General features: G+C 43.9%; 1 protein-coding gene across 6 annotated transcripts in view; it reads left to right on the top strand.

Annotated features, from left to right (window-relative positions):
• Positions 1-21,032, top strand: part of cd99l2 (CD99 molecule-like 2) — a 167,862-nt gene that overhangs the window by 95,508 nt on the left and 51,322 nt on the right. For all 6 annotated transcript variants that reach the window (XM_043705122.1, XM_043705126.1, XM_043705120.1 and 3 more), the window contains exons 2-3: positions 6,417-6,482; positions 17,363-17,404. In XM_043705122.1, the coding sequence (XP_043561057.1) occupies positions 6,417-6,482; positions 17,363-17,404 (108 nt within the window). The remainder of the gene's footprint in view (positions 1-6,416; positions 6,483-17,362; positions 17,405-21,032) is intronic.

Here is a 21,032-nt window from a genome sequence, read left to right as displayed (position 1 = left end):
GAAATTGCGGTCTTTGAAGAAGGAGGCCATCTGGGTTGTACGGTTTTGGAAGTGGTCCTCCTGGGAGCAGATGCGGCGGAGACGAAGGAATTTGGAGAATGGGATGGCGTTTTTACAGGGGGGAGGGTGGGAGGAAGTGTAGTTTAGGTAGCTGTGGGAGTCGGTTGGTTTATAGTAAATGTCCGTGTTGATTCGGTCGCCCGAGATAGAAATGGAAAGGTCTAGGAAGGGGAGGGAGGAGTCTGAGTGGGTCCAGGTGAATATGAGGTCGGGGTGGAAGGTGTTGGTAAAGTGGATGAACTGTTCAACCTCCTCGTGGGAGCACGAGGCAGCGCCGATACAGTCATCGATGTAGCGGAGGAAAAGGTGGGGGGTGGTGCCAGTGTAGCTGCGGAAGATGGACTGTTCCACATATCCTACGAAGAGGCAGGCATAGCTGGGGCCCATGCGGGTGCCCATGGCTACTCCTTTGGTTTGGAGGAAGTGGGAGGATTGGAAAGAGAAGTTGTTCAGGGTGAGGACCAGTTCAGTCAGTCGAAGGAAGGTGTCAGTGGAAGGGTACTGGTTGGTACGGCGGGAAAGGAAGAAGCGGAGGGCTTTGAGACCTTCGTGATGGGGAATTGAGGTGTCCAGGGACTGGATGTCCATGGTGAAGATAAGGCGTTGGGGACTGGGGAAGCGAAAATCATGGAGGAGGTGGAAGGCGTGGGTGGTATCCCGAACGTAAGTGGGGCGTTCTTGGACTAAGGGGGACAGGACGGTGTCGAGGTATGCAGAGATGAGTTCGGTGGGGCAGGAGCAGGCTGAGACAATGGGTCAGCCGGGCAGTCAGGTTTGTGGATTGTGGGCAGGAGGTAGAAGCGGGAGGTGCGGGGTTGTGGGACTATGAGGTTGGAGGCGGTGGATGGGAGATCCCCCGAGGTGATGAGGTTATGGATGGTCTGGGAGATGATGGTTTGGTGGTGGGAGGTGGGGTCATGGCCAAGGGTGCAGTAGCAGGAGGTGTCCGTGAGCTGGCGTTTAGCCTCAGCGGTATAAAGGTCGGTGCGCCAAACTACTACCGCGCCTCCCTTGTCTGCTGGTTTGATAGTGAGGTTGTGGTTGGAACGGAGGGAGTGGAGGGCTGCGCGTTCCGAGGGTGAGAGGTTGGAGTGACGGAGGCGAAGGCGGCGGAAGAATTGTTCGATGTCACGCCGCATGTTGAACTCGTAGTAGCCTATCAGAGACACTGTCTTCACAACTCAAAGAGGTCATACAGAATGCAAAGGGGCCTTTATTTAGGCTTGCAAAGAGGAAGGCATGGCACATCAGGAACTGATTGAGAGAAACTTGCTTGTGATAAGCTTTGCTGGTAACTTGGCCCTGGAAGATTAACCATCCAACTGCAGCATATAAGTGTACTTGGTCTCCCAAACACAGTACTTTTCGCGATTATATTTTATCCTTCAGTGCAAGTTTATAGTGGGCCATTAGGATTGATTGAACGTTTCTTTTATTTTTTTTTCCTTTTTTTTTAAATAACCCCCACACTACCGCCTAACTGCGGTGGTGCTTATTATTATTATTTTTCCCCAGCACCCATGGTGTGTGTGTGCAGGTTTGAGACACAGTGAGAGACACAAAGTGCACGAATCTTTATTCAATTTCCACCACCAGGAAGATAGGAAGACACCCAAGTGGCCAGTGACAAGCAGTACCCTTCACAAAAGGGCAATGCTGTGTGATCAAACAGTGAAGGTGAGGGCAGGGATTAAATCAAAATAGAGTTGGAGGGGGACGTTTCTTTTATACTGTAGCTCAGAAAGTCAATGCATGTGTAACATATACTGAACAAGTAATTCACAGATCTGGATTAATGCGCTGGGGATATCGATTGATTTATTGTTGTCACATAGAGTCATAGTTATACAGCACGGAAACAGACCCTTCGGTCCAAGTTGTCCATGCTGGCCAGATATCCTAAATTAATCTAGTCCCATTTGCCAACATTTGACCCAATATCCCTCTAAACCCTTCCTATTTATGTACCCATCTAGCTGCCTTTTGAATGCTGTAATTGTACCAGCCTCCACCACTTCCATACATTCACCATGAAAATGTTGCCCCTTGGGTCTTTTTTATATCTATCCCCTCTCACCTTAATTTTGCCCTTTAATTTTGGCTTTTCCTACTCTGAGAAAAAGACCTTATCTATTTACCCCATCCATGCTGCTCATGTTTTTAAAAACCTCTATAAGGTCACCCCTCAGTGTCCGATACTCCAGGGAAAATAACCCCAGCCTATTCAGACTCTCCATACAGCTTAAACCATCCAACCCTGGCAACATCCTTGTCAGTCTTTTTGCATCATTTCAAGTTTAATAATATATTTTCAAAGCAGGGAGACCAGAATTGAATGCAATATTCAAAAAGTGGCCTCACCAATGTCCTGTACAGCCCCAACATGACCTTTAATTCCTATATTCAATGCACTGACTAATAAAGGCAAGCATACCCAATGCCTTCACTATCCTATCTACCTGTGACTTCACTTTCAAGGAGCAATGAACGTGCATCCCAAGGTCTGTTTGTTTGGCAACACTTCTAAGACCCTGCCATTAAGTACTTAAGTCCAGCCCTGATTTGCCTTACCAAAAAGCAACACCTCACATTTATCAAAATGAAACTCCATCTGCGACTGCTCAACCCATTGGTCCATCTGATCAAGGTCCTGTTGTACTCTCAGATAACCTTCTTCACTGTCCACTACCCCACCAGTTTTGGTGTCATCTGCAAACATACTAACCATTCCTCCTATATTCACATCCAAATCATTTATGTAAATGTCAAAAAGCAGTGAACCCAGCACTGATGCTTGTGGCACACCACTGGTCACAGGCCTCCTGTCTGAAAAACAATCCTCCACCACTACCCTATGTACATGTACCGAGATGCTGTGAAAAGTGGGCCTATGCGTGCTATGCAGGCAGATCGTACCATACAAAGTACATAAGGGTAGCAGAACAGAGTGCAGAATACAGTGTTACAGCAGCAGAGAAGGTGCACAGAGATCTGAATTAACATTTGAGAGGTCTGTTCAAAACTCTGATAACAGCAAGGAAGAAACTGTTCTTCTATGTGTGAACAAACTTTTATATCTGCAAGACGGAAGAGGGTCGGAGAGCATACAACTGGGGTAGGAGGGATCTTTGATTATGTTGGGTGCTTTCCCGAGGTGGCAGGAAGTATAGATGGAGTCACTGGATGGAAGGCTGATTTGTGTAATAGATTGGGAGAAAGTGAGGACTGCAGATTTGTCTGTGTTCACAGCTCTCTGTGGTTTCTTGTGGTATGGAATGAGCAGTTACTATACCATGCTGTGATGCCCTCTGCAGCACATCTATAAAGATTGACCTCATGCACATTCTTGACCCTCTCTATCAGCACTGGCTCCCATTACCTCAAAGCTGCCGCAGACTCTATTTCACCCACCATCTCATTTTTAAGAAAGGTGGAAGAGAGAAAGCAGGAAACTATAGACCAGTTAGTCTGACCTCAGTGGTGGGAAAGACGCTGGAGTCTATTATAAAGGATGAAATTATGACACATCTGGATAGTAGTAACAGGATAGGTCAGAGTCAGCATGGATTTATGAAGGGGATTGGGGGCAAAGTACTAACTTGGATTGAAAGTTGGTTGGCTGATAGGAAACAAAGAGTAGTGATAAACGGCTCCATTTTGGAATGGCAGGCAGTGACCAGTGGGGTACCGCAGGGATCAGTGCTGGGACCGCAGCTTTTTACAATGTGTTAATGATATAGAAGATGGTATCAGCAATAACATTAGCAAATTTGCTGATGATACAAAGCTGGGTGGCAGGGTGAAATGTGATGAGGATGTTAGGAGATTACAGGGTGACCTGGACAGGTTGGGTGAGTGGGCAGATGCATGGCAGATGCAGTTTAATGTGGATAAATGTATGGTTATCCACTTTGGTAGCAAGAACAGGAAGGCAGATTACTACCTAAATGGAGCTGAAAATGTGTTGCTGGAAAAGCGCAGCAGGTCAGGCAGCATCCAAGGAACAGGAGAATCGACGTTTCGGGCATAAGCCCTTCTTCAGGAATTATGCTGCCTGACCTGCTGCGCTTTTCCAGCAACACATTTTCAGCTCTGATCTCCAGCATCTCACTTCCTACTACCTAAATGGAATCAATTTAGGTAAAGGGACAGTACAAAGAGATCTGGGTGTTCTTGTATACCAGTCAATGAAGGTAAGCATGCATGTACAGCAGGTAGTGAAGAAGGCTAATAGTATGCTGGCCTTCATAACAAGAGGGATTGAGTATAGAAGCAAAGAGGTTCTTTTGCAGCTGTGCAGGGCCCTGGTGAGACCACACCTGGAGTACTGTGTGCAGTTCTGCTCTCCAAATTTGAGGAAAGACATTCTGGCTATTGAGGGAGTGCAGCGTAGGTTCATGAGGTCAATTCCTGGAATGGCGGGACTACCTTACGCTGAAAGACTGGAGCGACTGGGCTTGTATACCCTTGAGTTTAGAAGACTGAGAGGGGATCTGATTGAGACATAAGATTATTAAAGGATTGGACACTCTGGAGGAAGGAAACATGTTTCAGCTGATGGGTGAGTGCCGAACCAGGGGACACAGCTTAAAAAATACGGGGTAGACCATTTAGGACAGAGATGAGGAGAAACTTCTTCACCCAGAGAGTGGTGGCTGTGTGGAATGCTCTGCCCCAGAGGGCAGTGGAGGCCAATTCTGGATTCATTTAAGAAAGAGTTGGATACAGCTCTTAAGGATAGTGGAATCAAGGGTTATGGAGATAAGGCAGGAACAGGATACTGATTAAGGATGATCAGCCATGATCATATTGAATGGTGGGCAGGCTCGAAGGGCAGAATGGCCTACTCCTGCACCTATTGTCTATTGTCTAATATGAGCTATTTCTGTGTCCACTCTTCCCCAATGATGAAGGATGTTGCTGCTTCCACGGGGAGGTGCTTTTGCCTTCACCCCTCCCTCTCAAAACAATGCTGCAATTCCCCTTGTCTTCACTTTCCAGCCTCCAGTCTCTTCATTCAGGGATCATCTTCCTCCATTTCCACCACCTCCAGCAGGATACCATCAGCTGCGACTTTTTGTGTCTAGCTAACTTTTCTTTCAGCAGTGTGGACCCCTTTTCTTTCTACGACCTTCATTTACACCTATTTGACATCTCTGTCACTCCCTTTACTACCATTATCACTCCTTTTGTTTTGCTCAGTGCACTCTCACAAACAATCCACTCCAGTTGTTTCTCCTCCCAGTCTCTCAACATCGTAAAAGCCATCATTTTCCACCACCTTTCAGTCTGAAGAAGCAACATATTGAATTTGAAATGTTAACTCTGTATCTCTATCCATAAACACTTCCAGATTTGCTAAGTTCTCCAGCATTCCCTGTGTTTTTAATCTTTATTTCAGATTTCCAACATCCGCAGTCATAGAATCATAGAATCCCTACAGTGCAGGAACAGGCCCTTCGGCCAAACAAGTCCACCCTGACCCTCCAAGTATCGCACCAAGACCCATTCCCCTACCCCATAACTCTACATTTACCCCTGACTAATGCACCTAACCTACACATTCCTGAACACAATGGGCAATATAACATGGCCAATTCACTTTACCTGCACATCTTTGGATTATGGGAGGAAACCAGAACACTCAGAAGAAACCCAGGCAGACACGGGGAGAATGTGCGAACTCCACACAGAGAGTTGCCCAAGGCTGGAATTGAACCCCAGTCCCTGACACTGACTCTGACTCTGAGGCAGCAGTGCTAAACACTGAGACACCAAGCTGCAGTGTTTTGCACTTGAGTAATAAGTCAGATTATTGCTTGAAAGAATTGTTTTTGAAATCATAGGTCTATGGTCTTGACAAGATTAACAGCCGTGCTTACTTCTCAAGTGACACATGTACAAGAAATTCCACCAGAATCTCAAAGCTGACTGTAAGCACTTTTGGATATTGTTGAAAAATGTCAGTAATATCCTGGTTCACACAACGCTGAAGCTTTCCTTTGACCCTGATAGCAAAGTTGTCTGTTACTGCTTAGTCTGCGGGAAAAATGTGTAAATGTCCCTGTGTGACTGGAGGATACTAGATCTACAGACTTTCAAAACTCTTTTAAATTAAAAATTTAAAGTTGAACATAAACAGAAGGATATTGTCATGGCAGTTCATGAGTTTGACACCAACTTGAAGAAGATGCCTTTTGAATAAATCTTCCCTGCCTGAGGTAGTGACACACCTCACCTTGAGCTTGCTCTGTGACAGAGTCTCCTCACTCATTGTCTTGAAAACAGCAGTTAGTCAGAAATAGATTTGATACAATATTTGTAACATGCCTCTGATATTTTACATTTTGTTTTAGTTTTAGGTGGTAGTGATGACTTTGACCTCTTTGATGCTATCTCTGACGACGTCACTCCAAAGCCAAGTAAGTTTCTTGAATTGAGAGAATCTTCTAGCATGTGTCTGGCTATTGTTATGTGTGCATGTGTTTTTGTATGTATTTATGTGTATATGCATGTGTGAGTGTGTGTGTGTATGTATGTGTATATATATATATATGCATGTGTGAGTGTATGTGTGCATGTATGTATGTATATGCATGTGTGAGTGTGTGTGTTTGATGCCTGCATGGAAATACTGTCCAAATCTTATGTAAAGGAATGCAGATTCCTAGAGTGGAATCCTTGATTCTTTTTAAAAAGAAAACATTGTTGGAGCTGTATTCGACAACATGGATAGGGTAAATAGACAAAGTCTTTTCCCTGGTGTTGGGGAGTCCAGAACTAGAGGGCATAGATTTAGGGTGAGAGGGGAAAGATATAAAAGAGACCTAACAACTTTTTCACACAGAGGGTTGTACATATATGGAATGAGCTGCCAGAGGAAGTGGTGGAGGCTGGTACATTTGCAACATTTAAGAGGCATTCGGATGGGTATATGAATAGGAAGGGTTTGGAGGGATATGGACCGGGTGCTGGCAGGTGGGACTAGATTGGGTTGGGATATCTGGTCGGCATGGACAGGTTGGACTGAAGGGTCTGTTCCCATGCTGTACATCTCTATGACTCTATATATTGCAGTTCTTCAGCACTGTGGAGAGGTGGGTAGGTTAGGCCTGCACTCATTGGAATGTAGAAGAAGGAGAGATCACCCCGTGGAAATATACAAGATTCTTATGGGACTTCACAGGGCAGATGCAAAATGGTTGCTTCTCCTTGTGGGAGAGTCTAGGACCAGAGCGCATCATCTCTGAATCAGGGATTGCAATTTTAAGATGCAGATGATGAGGAATTTATTCTCTCAGATGGCTGTGAATCTGTGGAATTCTTTACTGTTGAGGACTGTTGTGACTAGGTAATTAAGTATATTCAAGGCTGAGATAGACAGATTTTTAATCAGTCTAACAATCAAGGGCTGTAGGAAAAAGGCAGGAAAGTGGAGTTGAGAATTATCAGATCAGCCACAATCTCATTGAGTGATGGAGCAGACTTGATGGGCTGAATGGCCTAGATTAGATTAGACTAGATTCCCTACAGTGTGGAAACAGGCCCTTTGGTCCAATGAGTCCACACCGACCCACCGAAGAGCAACCCACCCAGACACATTCCCCTACATTTACCCCTGAATAATGCACCTAACACTGTGGGCAATTTAGCACGGCCAATTCACCTAACCTGCACATCTTTGGACTATTTCTGCCTTTTTGACTTACGGTCTTCTGGTCTAAGCTTTGTAGCAAGCTAACATGTTAGCAGATTTAGCCCAAATTTCAGATTGGAATTGACACCAGAGTACAATAAAAACGTCAAAGATTCTCCTTCAAAACAAGTTTTATCTCAGAACGTGTCAAATGATGATCAATGGTAGCACAGCAAACTGAATGCTGCTGCACTAGCACCAGACTGATGGATGCGGATTTGATTCCCTGAGTTTTATAGGGTGCTGATTGGATACAAAACAGTTCCCAGAATAATTGGGAATTGTTTGTGTGACTGGTGCATACTGCTGAATCCCCAACCACAGAGCCATCTCACGTCTTACTCCAGAAGGTGAGCGAATAATCTCTTGTCATCTCATATCTTGTATACATGTCCCTCGATCCTCCCTGACATTTCACATTCAAACAGACCATTCTCGTGGACAAAATCTATATCTGCTACAGTCTTAAAGACGTCAATCTCCCTAATGTCTGAGCATTTCCACTGTGGGAAAAAAAGATGGCAGTGGAGTAGGGTTTCTGAGCCTGGGGCTCATTTGCTCTGTCCACCTTTCTTTAGTTTGTTTTCCTTTTTTTTCCTCTTCACGTCTTGGTGAAGAGCTCGGTCGTGGTAATGCCATCAACAGTGGTAATTGGGTTCAGCTGTGTGGACTTAATTGAAAGACTAACCTTGGGAGGGAACACATTCCTATTCAGTGGGAAGGGGCTGTGGCTGACGCTATGCCCATTCTCCAAGTCAAAGGCAGCATTCTGATCCTGATTTGCTATCACATTTGAAATGAGTGTCACTTGTGAGTAAGAATGGAACCAGGGCCAGAGAGGTAAGGCCAGGTGTAGTTTCACCTTTTCCATTTGTCATGAAATAACCTTCAAACTCAGATAGCTCTGGCTGGTTGATGCGGGCAGTGTGTGATTGGTTAGCCTATTAAGGAGGTCCAATACAGATCGCAGAGGTGCAACTTTGAGGGTGAGACCCTCCAGGACCTTTGCAAAGTCTTCGGCATAGCTGCAGCACCTCAATCACCCAGAGGATAAAGGACAGTGTGAATGATGCTAACATACTCTACGTGATTGTCTACACATCTTACCTGAGTGCAAGTGAAAGAGGCCTGAGTACCTGGTTTATTCTTCCAATAGCAACCTGCATTTAGCCTCACTCCTCACTCTGTCTGCTATGGATCAGATCCACTCCTTCCGACCACGCATTTCCTTGACCTCACTATAATGGTTGAAGACGGTCAGGTCAGTAAATGGGTAACAGCATCACGACAAGATTAAGATGGGCCTTCACCGTGGTGTGCGAGGACTGAGCAAGAAGTGCTCAGATGAAAAATGCCGTATGAGTGAATGCAAGGCGAACAGGGTTGACCTTCCAATTGACACAAGGTTATTGCTCCAAAACAGGAACATCAGGAGTTGAGGTAAGATATGGGATGTCTGGGATACTGAATCCTACAGTGTCACCAAGTGATTGGACTCATGTTATTGGACCAGGAGCTGGAGGACAGCCTCAGAAAACAGTTCACAGAGGGGCAGGGGTTTCTAGAGGCCAGTTGTCCAATGGAGACAAGCAGCTCATTCAGCAGCATTGAGAAACCTGATATTTTGGTGCACAATGGATTAAGTTGAGTTGGATAGCAGTGAGGAATCCTGGAGTGACCAGCTGTAGTGAATCCAGAGGGTCCATCCATGTGGGGGAGGCTTATTTCTACCTTACAGCTTAGCTCAGGGATGACCTACCAGGGTCCTGGAGACCTGATTGAATTATAGGTGATCCACCACAAAGTCTGAATCCCATAAAAACTACCAGTACAGATACCAGGTGAAAATATTCTCTTCAGCAAATGTTGGATATCATCCCAAATGTTGCATTTTCCCCCAATCAGTGATGCAGGAAGGGAATACTGTTACTAATGTGGACCTGAACATTCCTGACATCATGGCATCAATCGAATCTGCTAATCAGGCTACTGCGTAGGAAATGGTCACTCTGTGTTAGTCGTTTCCTTTAGTTTGAAGGATCTGTTCCTCCAGATAGTCCCGTTGAATACATTGTAGATCCGCACATTGATGGAGAAACAATTCTGCAATCTGCAGCTTCACCACATCGCATTCTCAGTCAGTTCTTCAGGAGAGCAGGTTCAAAATGGCCATCAGTTGTACAGACTGAGCTTGCATTCCCTTGAAATGCTTTTAAGGGACTTAAAGAGTTAATCACAAGAAATCAAACCACATTAAACGAGTGCATTTTGTTATTGCCCTTTGCTCTTCACCAACAAAGCCACATTTTGGCATGTGTTGGTAAGTTCTGTTGTTGAAGCATCTGTCAAGTGCCATAGACAGCCTGCCCTGTCAAACAGGATCTACCATGCCAGGAATTGGGATTAGTTCACTTTAGTTATGTAGGGCTTGATGGGCCAAAGGGCTTTTTCTGCGCTGTATGAACCTATGAATCTATCTCTCTTTGCCCCCCTCAGGACCTCATGGATATTACATATTGACCACCACCTGGTGAACTTGTGGCCAGAGGCATTGTTGGAATGTTCTGGGGCTAGACCTGTACTCCGTAACAATGGAGATAGATGGAATCACAGCACGACATGACACTTGGTGTTTGCATGCTGAGTCTAGATTAGAGTGGTGCTGGAAAAGCACAGCAGGTCAGGTAGCATTTGAGGAGCAGGAAAATCAACAGTTCAGGCAAAAGCCCTTCATCAATGTCGATTTACCAGCACCACTCTAATCTAGACTCTGGTTACCAGCATCTGCAGTCCTTGTTTATACCTAGTTTGCATGCTGAGGGTCTGTGAACACCTTGATACAGCTGGTCATCAGGCTGAGAACGATGCTGGTTATGTTGTTTCTTTCCTTTTATCCAGAGGTTTGCACATCGTGCCCTATGAACCCAGTTCATCTTCAACCTTGTAAAGGATAAAGGCACAACTGATTGATTTCCACAGTGCAGGAATGAGGAGTGAGCCAGGCTGTGTCATGTAGAGTAACACCACAAATCTCTCTCAATTGATGACTGGATTCTTACTCCCTATGGAGAGGGACTATCACTCCCTTATATCTAGTTTTTGCTTGACCACAGCTACTCATTTCTTCTCATTATTAAATGCACACCATGACACCTCGGAACCATATCCCCAGCACCTTCAGGTAATCTGACCTGACAGTAAAGGGGCCAAAGGATTAGTCAGCCTCATTCCCACAGAACATGGCTTCATTTTTGTCTCTTCGTTTTTACCTTAGAATCCCTACAGTGTAGAAACAGGACCATCAGCCCAGCAAGTCCACACCGACCCTCTGAAGAGTAATCCAGCCAGACCCATTTCCTTATTTCTCTACATTTCCCCTGACTAATGCACGTGACGCTACGGGCAATTTAGCATGGCCAATTCACCTGACCTGCACATCTTTGGACTGTGGGAGGAAACGCACACAGACTCAGAGGCTGGGATCAAACCCGGGTCCCTGGCGCTGTGAGGCAGCAGGGATAACCACTGAGCCACTGTGCCGCCCCTTGGTTCCTGAGGCCAGTTCAAATTGTATCGCAGGATTGTGACATCGCTGAAGGATGTCCCATTCACCTCATCATGCCTGCCCTGGGTCTTTTACCTTGTGCCTTTGCAGTGTATCCCTGCCCTCCAGGTTACAGATAGTCATGAACTTACGCAACGGATCTGAACGGAACGAGATGAACTCGTTTATGTGCATGGAGGTGTTGATCAGAATGTCTACACCACCCTCGAAGAGTCCGCTCTCTAATACAGGAGTCTTTCTTGTTGATGGATTAAGCCAAGGGATCTGTACAATACAGAACAGGACAGGAGGGAAAGGGGACAGCTTTGCCTGACTCCAGATTTAATTGGGAAGCTTTCGGATAGCTACCACGTTGAGCAGTAGTTTCCATTTGCGGATTCCCACCCCAAAGCACAGAGTCCATCCATCATGTATCTTTACAATACTGTATTCTGTTAAAGACCTTCGCCCAGTCCAAGCTGAAGGGCCCGGTGTCTGTCCCACTATCCTGCACAAAGACAATAGCTTTGTCCGGAGGCTCACTGAAGATTTACCTAGTATAGTGGCGAAACATCTGAAAATGAACCTTCCAGCTCAGTGAGCAAACCTACATCTAGAACCTCAACCTGAGCTACAAATCTTCTCAAAACTCGCGAGGGCAATAGTTTTGCTGGGTGGCACGAGACTTCATGAAACAATTGATTTACTTTTAATGCCTCCTGGTTTTTTGAAATGCAGGGTTTGTGTGGCTGTTGCAATGGTGGATGTTCAAAGCACCCCCTCTGACATATTGACTTAGCTATATCCTGCCCCATTCATATCCATAGTTGAATTGAAGTTAATGGTAGTGCAGTCTTCTCAGAATACTGCTCAGGAGACTAATGTAAATGTTGCCTATTGTCTATTGCATTAAGGTTTAATGCTAATGCTGCCAAAATACTGCTTCAGCTCAAGCAAAACCACATCACTGAACCATAAGAAACCCTAGTTAAACACAGAAAGAGTTCTTCATTACCGATTAACCTCATGGCATTTCCTTTGGCCAAGTCAGCAGCAAAATGCTGCTTAGGAAGAAGCTCAGAAAGGATGATTCAGGAGGAGCCTAATGCAGCTGCCAGCAGCAAGTCTGCTCATCTGCAGCCAAGGCCACTCCAGGGAGTCAGCAGCCTCAATTTGCGGAAAAACAAATTAACAAGAACAAGGAAACAAATCCTGTCTGTGCACCGTCTAGAACACACAAGCGCTTTCAGTTCTGGCACACAGGGAGGAAGCAAATGTGCTACATTTCCGGAGATACAGTTCCCTTGAGCATCAGATGTTTCATTTGAATTCTATCCAGCATCAGTCACTGTCAGTCTCTCTATCACTTCCCTATCTGTAGTTATTCTATGCCTCTGTCTGATGCTCTGACAACCACCACCCTCACTTAAAGGAGAGGAGCTCAGCCAATGAGACAAAACATCTCAGTGCTACAGACACTGCAGTCTGCTTCTGGTGATGTTGACAACATGATTCAGGTGAACATCGAAGTTCAAGGGTGAAGGCATTTGGATGAATGGAATCTGGCTGACCAACTATTAAAGGGATCGCCCTCACGACCAACCTTCGTTTGTTTTCTCAGATGGAGAGATTATAAGTATTTCTTATCTGGGGAGATGATGGCAGTGTCACTGGACTAGAAACCCTGAACCTCATGTTCCGAGGACATGGGTCTGAATCCCAGCATGACAGACGGTGAAGTTTTAAATCAATGCTTAAACAAAAGAATAAAATCATGAATTTAAAAGTAGTCTAATGGCAATCATGTAACCGCGGTTGATTTTTGCTAAAACCTGTCTGGTTTACAAATGTCCTTTTACCTGATCTGGACTACATGTGACTCCAGACCCCACAGCACTGCTGCTACCTGATGAAGGAGCAGCATTCCAAAAGCTAGTACTTCCAAATAACACTGTTGGACTATCATCTGGTGTTGTGTAACTTTTAACTTAGTCCAGTCTAACACCAGTACCTCCACATTAGGGTGGGCAGTAAGTGCTGATTTAGCCAATGATGTCCATATCCATACCACCTCCTGCTGAGGCTATAGAAAATTAGCATAGATTCTGACTCGCATCTTAGAATCTAGAACAAAACCAGTTCTTTCATTTAGACACATTGACTCGTTCCCCCTGTATAGTTCCAATGATGAAAATAAATCAAATTCATATCTTTATAGATACAAACAGCCCAGAAGTTGAAAGAAATAAAAGACATGTATTTGATCAAAATTGCGCTCACTTGTTTTTTTTAAAGGAACCTTAGTTAAGAGGCTCTTCATGTGTAGAGACCAAAACTATCTGCAAACTGCTGAAGTGATTCTTCAAACTCCAGCCTCCACAGTTGTTTTTATTGTCCTCTGCTTTTTGTTAAGCCTCTAATTAGAATCAGGTTTCCACTTGCGCTGGTTCAGCCAACTGAAAAATATTCATCATTAAATCCTGTTAAACATCTAATCAGGGTGCCAACTCCACCTGCAGTCAATAAAAGAGCATCCAGTTCTCACAAAGTGAGATCTATCAGTGAATGTACTTACCATTCCAGTTCTAGCATTGTTTGAAGTTCTGTCCACAGCCACATCTGCTGTGCTGACATTCTGCATATTGGGGGAAGAGGAGTTAAGTTGACAGAGAGGGATATTTTATTTTCCCCTGCTTTGCTGAGCGATTCCCAGAACTGAGATTATAGTTATCGAGTTGAAAATCACAAGATCAAGTTATAGTCCAACAGGTTTATTTGGAAGCACTAGCTTTCAGAGTGCTGCTCCTTCATCAAGTGATTGTGGACATAAGATCATTAGATACATAATTTAAAGCAAAAGTTTACAGTGTGACGTAACTGAAATTATATATTGAAAAAAAGACCTGGATTGTTTTTTAAGCCTCTCATCTTTTAGAATGAACACATTGATTTCAGTTCTTTCATATGTAAATCACAGAACTTTTTTAAAGTTACATTCTCAAGTGAACTTTAACAGTTGGTATCATGTCAGCCCAGATAATGCATTGAAGGTGTGAGGTGTCCTGTGTGAGACTGTCCATGCCACAATGTTCAGACTGATTCTAATCTAAAAAAACAGATTTACAGAATCTAACATAGAATCATGCAGTTTCTGAGCAAAATAAAATGTAATTCAGCAAGTACAAATTCACCCACAAACATGTGTGTGTGTGTTCGGGGGAATGGGGGAGTGGTTATGCATGTCTGTGAGAGAGGGTGTATATGTGTGTGAGTGTCAAGGGGTACAAGTCTGTGAGAGAGTGCGTGTGTGAGTGTGGGAGTGTATATGTGACCATATGAGAAAGAGGTTAAGTATAAGAGAGGATCTGCGTGAGCGTATGAGCCTGGAGGAGAGAGTGTCTGTAGAACCAACATGTTCATTCTAAAATATGAGACGCAACAAACAATCCAGGTCTTTTTCAATATATAATTTCAGTTGCATCACACTGTAAACCTTTGCTATAAATTCAGTGTCTTATGATCTTATACTCCACAAACACCTGATGAAGAAGCATTTAAACCCTTAACACTATGGCTGCGCCAGTTTATGTTTGGCAAGTTAAAATCCCTTACCATAACCACCCTATTATTCTTACAGATACCTGAGATCTCCTTACAAATTTCCCACTGACTACTGGGGAGGTCTATAGCACAGAGTCGAAAAGTGTGGTGCTGGAAAAGCACAGCATCGTAAGGCAGCATCTGAGGAGCAGGACAATTGACTTTTCGGGCATAGGTTCTTCATGTCAATTCTCCTGCTCCTTGGATGCTGCCTGACCTGCTGTGCTTCTCCAGTGCCACATTTTCCATCTCTGATTTGCAGCATCTGAAGTCCTCACTTTCTCCTACAGTCTATAGTACAATCCCAATAAGGTAATCATCCTTATCTTATTTTTCAGTACCACCCAAATAACTTCCCTGGACACGTTCCCAGGAATATCCTCCCTAAGAACAGCTGTAATGTTATACCTTCAATGCCTCTCTTGCCTCCCTTTCTGTCCTTCTTATAACATTTGTATCCTGGAACATTAAGCTGCCAGTCCTGTCAATCCCTGAGCCGCATCTCTGTACTTGCTATGATATCCCAGTCCCATATTCCTAACCATACCCTGAGTTCAGCTGCCTTCCCTGTTCGACTGCTTGCATTGAAATAATTACAGTTTAATTTACCTTTCTCTGCTTTGTTCCTGAGTGTTTGGCTTACTCCCTTTCCTAACTGTACCAATCTCAGACTGATCTCTTTCCTCACTATCTCCTGAGTCCCCACCCTCCTCTTCCCCTGCACCTTACTAGTTTAAATCCTCTCGAGCAGCTGTAGCAAATCTCCCTCCCAGTACATTAATCCCCTCCCACTTCAGGTGCAATCCATCCTTCTTATACAAGTCACTTCTACACCAGAAGAGATTCCAATGATCCAAACATTCTGTGTTTTGGTTTTTTTTCTATGTTTTAAGACGGTGCTGGAGAGTTGCAATACTGTATAACATTTTTCACTTTACTTTGTAACAAAATACACATGGCAGTCAATAAATCAATCAAATCAGTTAATCAATCAATAAATTCTGCAGCAATGTCCTGGAAATGGGATGACTGACTTCCTACAATCACAATCTACTTCCTACGTGCCAGATATGACTCCAACTGGTGAAACATTTTCTCCCTAATACCCACTGATTCCAGTTTTTTTTTAGATTAGATTAGATTACATTACAGTGTGGAAACAGGCCCTTCGGCCCAACAAGTCCACACCGACCCGCCGAAGCGCAACCCACCCATACCCCTTACCTAACACTACGGGCAATTTAGCATGGCCAATTCACCTGACCTGCACATCTTTGGACTGTGGGAGGAAACCGGAGCACCCGGAGGAAACCCACGCAGACACGGGGAGAACGTGCAAACTCCACACAGTCAGTCGCCTGAGGTGGGAATTGACCCGGGTCTCCGGCGCTGTGAGGCAGCAGTGCTAACCACTGTGCCACCGTGCTCGGGCTCCACAGTTGTTCAAATGCAGTCTTTATGTCAAGGGCTGTCACTCTCTCCTCACCTCTGGAATTCAGCTGTTTTGCCCATGTTTGATCTAAGGCTGAGTGGCCCTGGCAGAACCCGGACTGAGCATTACTGTGCAGGTTATTGCTGAGCAGGTGCTGCTTGATGGCACAATCAGTGACACTTGCCATCACTTTATTGACAATCAGGGTGGTAGGGTGGTAATTGGCCAGGTTGGTTTGTCCTGCTTTTTGTGTACAGGACATACTTGGGCAATGTTCCACACTGTTGAGTAGATGTTAGTTAAGTGTACTGGAAAAGCTTGACTCGGGGAGTGGCAAGTTCTGGAGCCTTTGGTTCTTTATGGAACAAATTTTTTATGTGCAAATTGGCTACATTGCCTATCCTATAACAGTGATTAATTTCAGAAAGTAGTTCATTAGATGTGATTTAAAATTGACATAAAATTTAGATGATGCTTTAAAATTTCCGGTGGTTGTAAATGACTCAATGTTAACGCAAATGCAGATCATTTCCAACTCCATCTTAAAAACTTCCAAAGGTGAAACTGGTCTCTTTTTTTAACCAAGATCCAATTGCTTTCTGTATCTTTTAAATTACTGTATTTTAACTTCCTCTTCAGTTTTCTGCTGCATTTTTTGTTCTTTAATGCTGCCACTCGGTAACTGAAGGTGCAGATGGGCAGAAGCAGTCAAGGTGACATGATTTAGATTTTTGTTTTCTAGCCCATCCCTCATTTTGTTGCCTGGCTGAGTGAGGAAACTGGCTCCGTGGGGTGTAAAGCTGAATTTAAACTTTGGCTTGGCATAGGTATTACACTAATTGGTATATCAATGCAATGCCATAGATTAGCACTGAAATGCATGAATTATCCAAATGATTTCAGTCCTTCACTCTGAATCAGCTAAATGGAAATGATTGTGAACACATCACCTAAGCATAATCTCTGAAAACCTTTACGTTACTCTGCAATGCTGTACACATCAGTAACAGAATGTTTATTTTCTCAACAGCTCCTGCCAAACCTCACAATCCTTCAGGTGGGAAAGATTCAGGTAAGTGCTTTCTTTCAATACTAACACAATGACACACAGTTTGATGTCAAAAGAACTGCTTCAAGAAATTTGATTCTCCATGTTCAACTTACTCCAGTTATTACACAGTCCAATTTTATGTTGGCTGATTAAATAAGCAGCAGGAAGTGTCAATTTCTGAAAGGGATTTAATTAATATTAGGTCAAATTATCTGGAAGAGATTGTTTAGAGGAACCAGTTTCAATTGTTGTGACTGCCCCTGTCATTGGGGCTGACCCCTGCCTCTTCCCAATTTGACACATCATACCTTATACCATCTTGTATTGTCCTAGAGAAGTTCTAGTCCTGCTACTGATTTTTGGGACATCAATCAAACTGTGATTTTAGTGGGAATGCTGAACGTGAAACAGTTTTAAAATTGTAGGAAATGGAGCACTCTACAATTTTCCATGCTACAGTTTTAACTCTGATTGATATGACATAGGAGAAAGTGAGGACTGCAGATGCTGGAGATCAGAGTCAAAACGTGTGGCATTGCAAAAGCACAGCAGGTCAGGCAGCATCTGAGGAGCAGGAGAATCAATGTTTCGGGCATAATCCCTTCATCAGAAATATGACATAGACTTTGGATATCTTGTAGGAAGGAGAGTTTAAAATGATTGTTTAACCAATTTAGAGATCAAATTGCTAAAATTCTTGTGAAACTTATACTTTGAGTAAGGCATTTCTGTTTGAGCTCTCACTGTTTGTGCAATTAGAGTGGCAAGCTTCTTGTTAATAATTGCTTGGAAGTGCAGAATTTAAACGTTGTTGTAGGGTCATTGAGTTATACTGCATGGAAACAGGCTCTTTGGCCCTAATTGTCCAGGCGTAGGCTCAGAGCTTTTTGTCATACATGATTCAGGACTGGGATGCAAGAAACCAAACTTAGGAAGAGAGCACCAATTTATACTGTGTTGGAAAAGATCGCTGATTGGTTGGATCACAGCTAGCATGGAGATTGACATTCGACAGTGAACCACTCTCCCCTGCCACAAAACTGCTGTTGTCTGTTCTCCCGTGAATCCACCCCAACACCCACATCCCCCACTCAACCCCGGCGTCTTCTCCTCTTCCTCCATCCCTTCTTCATCCCACCCTCCCTTCTCTGCCCACATTCTGCCTTCCCAGCATCTCCTGTCAGCCCTTCCCTAATCCTGACTCTCCTCGTCCCCCCCCCAAGCCGAACGTTACACAGTTTTTAATAGGCAATATTTTTCAGGGAGATAACCTTCTAACCCACCATCTTATTTCAATCTGTTCATATGTGTAGAAGCAGAGATGAATCCCCAGTTAATGTATTATATAAATAATATACACGTGTTCAATGAATAAATTAAAGGAAACTGCAATTCTGCATTCACATTCACTTTGATTAACGTACCTACGCAAATATAATTCAGCGATATGATTTTACCTTTCAGATACACATCAGACTATTTGGACTATTGTTTCTTGTTGTGTTTGATCATTGACTATCTCAGGATGCTTGTATTGAAAAGGTATCCAGTGTTAGAGATTTAAGAAACAGTCTATGTTCACAGCATCCTGGCCTTGGGAAGGAAATGTAACATGTATTAAGGCACTTTCCCAGGCCGAAGCTCACTCCTCAACCCTTAGTCAGCTCGACGTGCAATCTGGTGAGCATGTCCGGGATCAGGAGTGGTGCTTTAGTTCATACCTAACACACTTGCCTCCCACACTTCATCCAAAAAAGAGACAATCGCAGCCTCTCATATCGGTGCCAGGATTCTTCAGTTTGCAGTCCCTGGAGGTACTTGTTTACCTGCTGTCACGAATAAACAATAATCCGCACAATGCAACCATTTTTGATGTACTTCTATGCAGCAGACAAAGGGTTTGTGTGATTTTTGGAGTAGAAATGAAAGTTGCAAGAAAACAAAGCAATTGGTTAACTTGGCAGAGGACTGTCAACAATTTAAAGAAAAGATTCCTTCTTGAAATCCTGACTCCATTGTGGTAAATGTGCAGAGTTTGATTGTTTAAAACAGAATTGAACGCCTGTAAACCCTGTCTGCAAAGGGTTGCAAACTAAGACCAATAAGGGTCATCCGTTGAGCTCTTCTGTATTCAATTTGCAGAAAGATTCAAAATAATGTCTCTGGCGTTAAGCAGCTGCTTTTAATAGATGTATCCATGCTGCATTGTTTTTTATCTATCAATTAGTGAATGAAATGAATAATATTAATATGTGCTAGGAGCTTTTTCACTCAGAATTTACAGCTCAGGAGTTGGCTAATGAGTGTACACTGATGTGTTTGCTTCATGTAAACCTCTATGCACCTCACTTCATCTACCCCTATCAGCACAGCCTTCGAATCTTTACTGCATTGTAAAATTGTCACTACATTTAAGGGAAAGATAGATATGTGCAGGAGACATGTCACATGTATTCAGCTTTATACCCTGGGAGCCTTTCTTGAAGGATTTCAGCTGCACAACATTATGCTGAAGACCTTGAATTACTCCACCACATTTCAATTACTTATTTTTTTCGAATTTGCCCTGCTATTCTTTCCACTTCAACCTCAATGCATATTTCTACAGTCATTTATAAATCTGTATTAATGTTTTGAGATATCCGTCATTCATTTCTCTAAAACATTCTTTTTAAAAAACGACAAAACCAGTCAATTCGTGCTGATTTCGGCAGACTGCAAATTGACCGTAGGATCTGCATGGATAGGTACAGCATTTATACCTTGTGACATGCAGCAGAAACATCAAGTAATACACAGCCACACCTTTTAACAACAAGGAGCAGTGTGTTGTATGTCACATAGTAGATTGCTTGTATCTTTCCCAAACCACCTCAAACAATACGGCGACCTCGAATCACTTTAAAGTTATTTCTTATTATGGTGTATGCACACCCTTTCACCTTTCTCCTCACGGCCCACAACCCCAATATTATTTCTTTTCCCTTGTGCTATGCATTCCCAGATTTGTTTTATTTGTTCACGGGGTCCAAGCATCGCTGGCTGGGCCACCATTTATTGCCCATCCCTAATTGCCGTTGAGAACATGGTGGGTGAGCTGCCTTCTTGAACCACTGCAGTCCATTTGCTGCAGGTAGACCCAGGAGAAAGTGAGGACTGCAGATGCTGGAGATCAGAGTCGAGAGTGTGATGCTGGAAAAGCACAGTAGACCAGGCAGCATCCGAGGAGCAGGAAAGTCGATGGTTCGGGCATAAGCCCTTCATCAGGACGGGCTTATGCCTGAAATGTCGATTCTCCTGCTCCTCAGATACTGACTGACCTGCTGAGCTTTTCCAGCGCTTCACATTTTGACACTGTAGATAGACCCACAGTGCCTTTAGGGGCGGAAGTTCCAGGAATTTGGCCAGCGACAGTGAAGGAATGACAATATATTTCCAAGTCAGAATGGTCAACGGCGTGGATGGGAACTTGCGAGCGGTAATATTCCCATGTATCTGCTGGCCTTGTCCTTCTAGATGAAATTAGTTGTGGATTTGGAAGGAGGTGCCTAAGGAGCCTAAGTGATGATCGGAGTGTGTCTTTTAAACACTACTCCTACTGAGCGGCACGGTGGCACAGTGGACGCACAGTGGCACAGTGGTTAGCACT

The sequence above is a fragment of the Chiloscyllium plagiosum genome, chromosome 15 (assembly GCF_004010195.1).
Source record: "Chiloscyllium plagiosum isolate BGI_BamShark_2017 chromosome 15, ASM401019v2, whole genome shotgun sequence".
Classification (NCBI taxonomy): domain Eukaryota; kingdom Metazoa; phylum Chordata; class Chondrichthyes; order Orectolobiformes; family Hemiscylliidae; genus Chiloscyllium; species Chiloscyllium plagiosum.
Note: the sequence above shows the minus strand (reverse complement) of the source record. Positions and strands in the feature narration are given on the sequence as shown.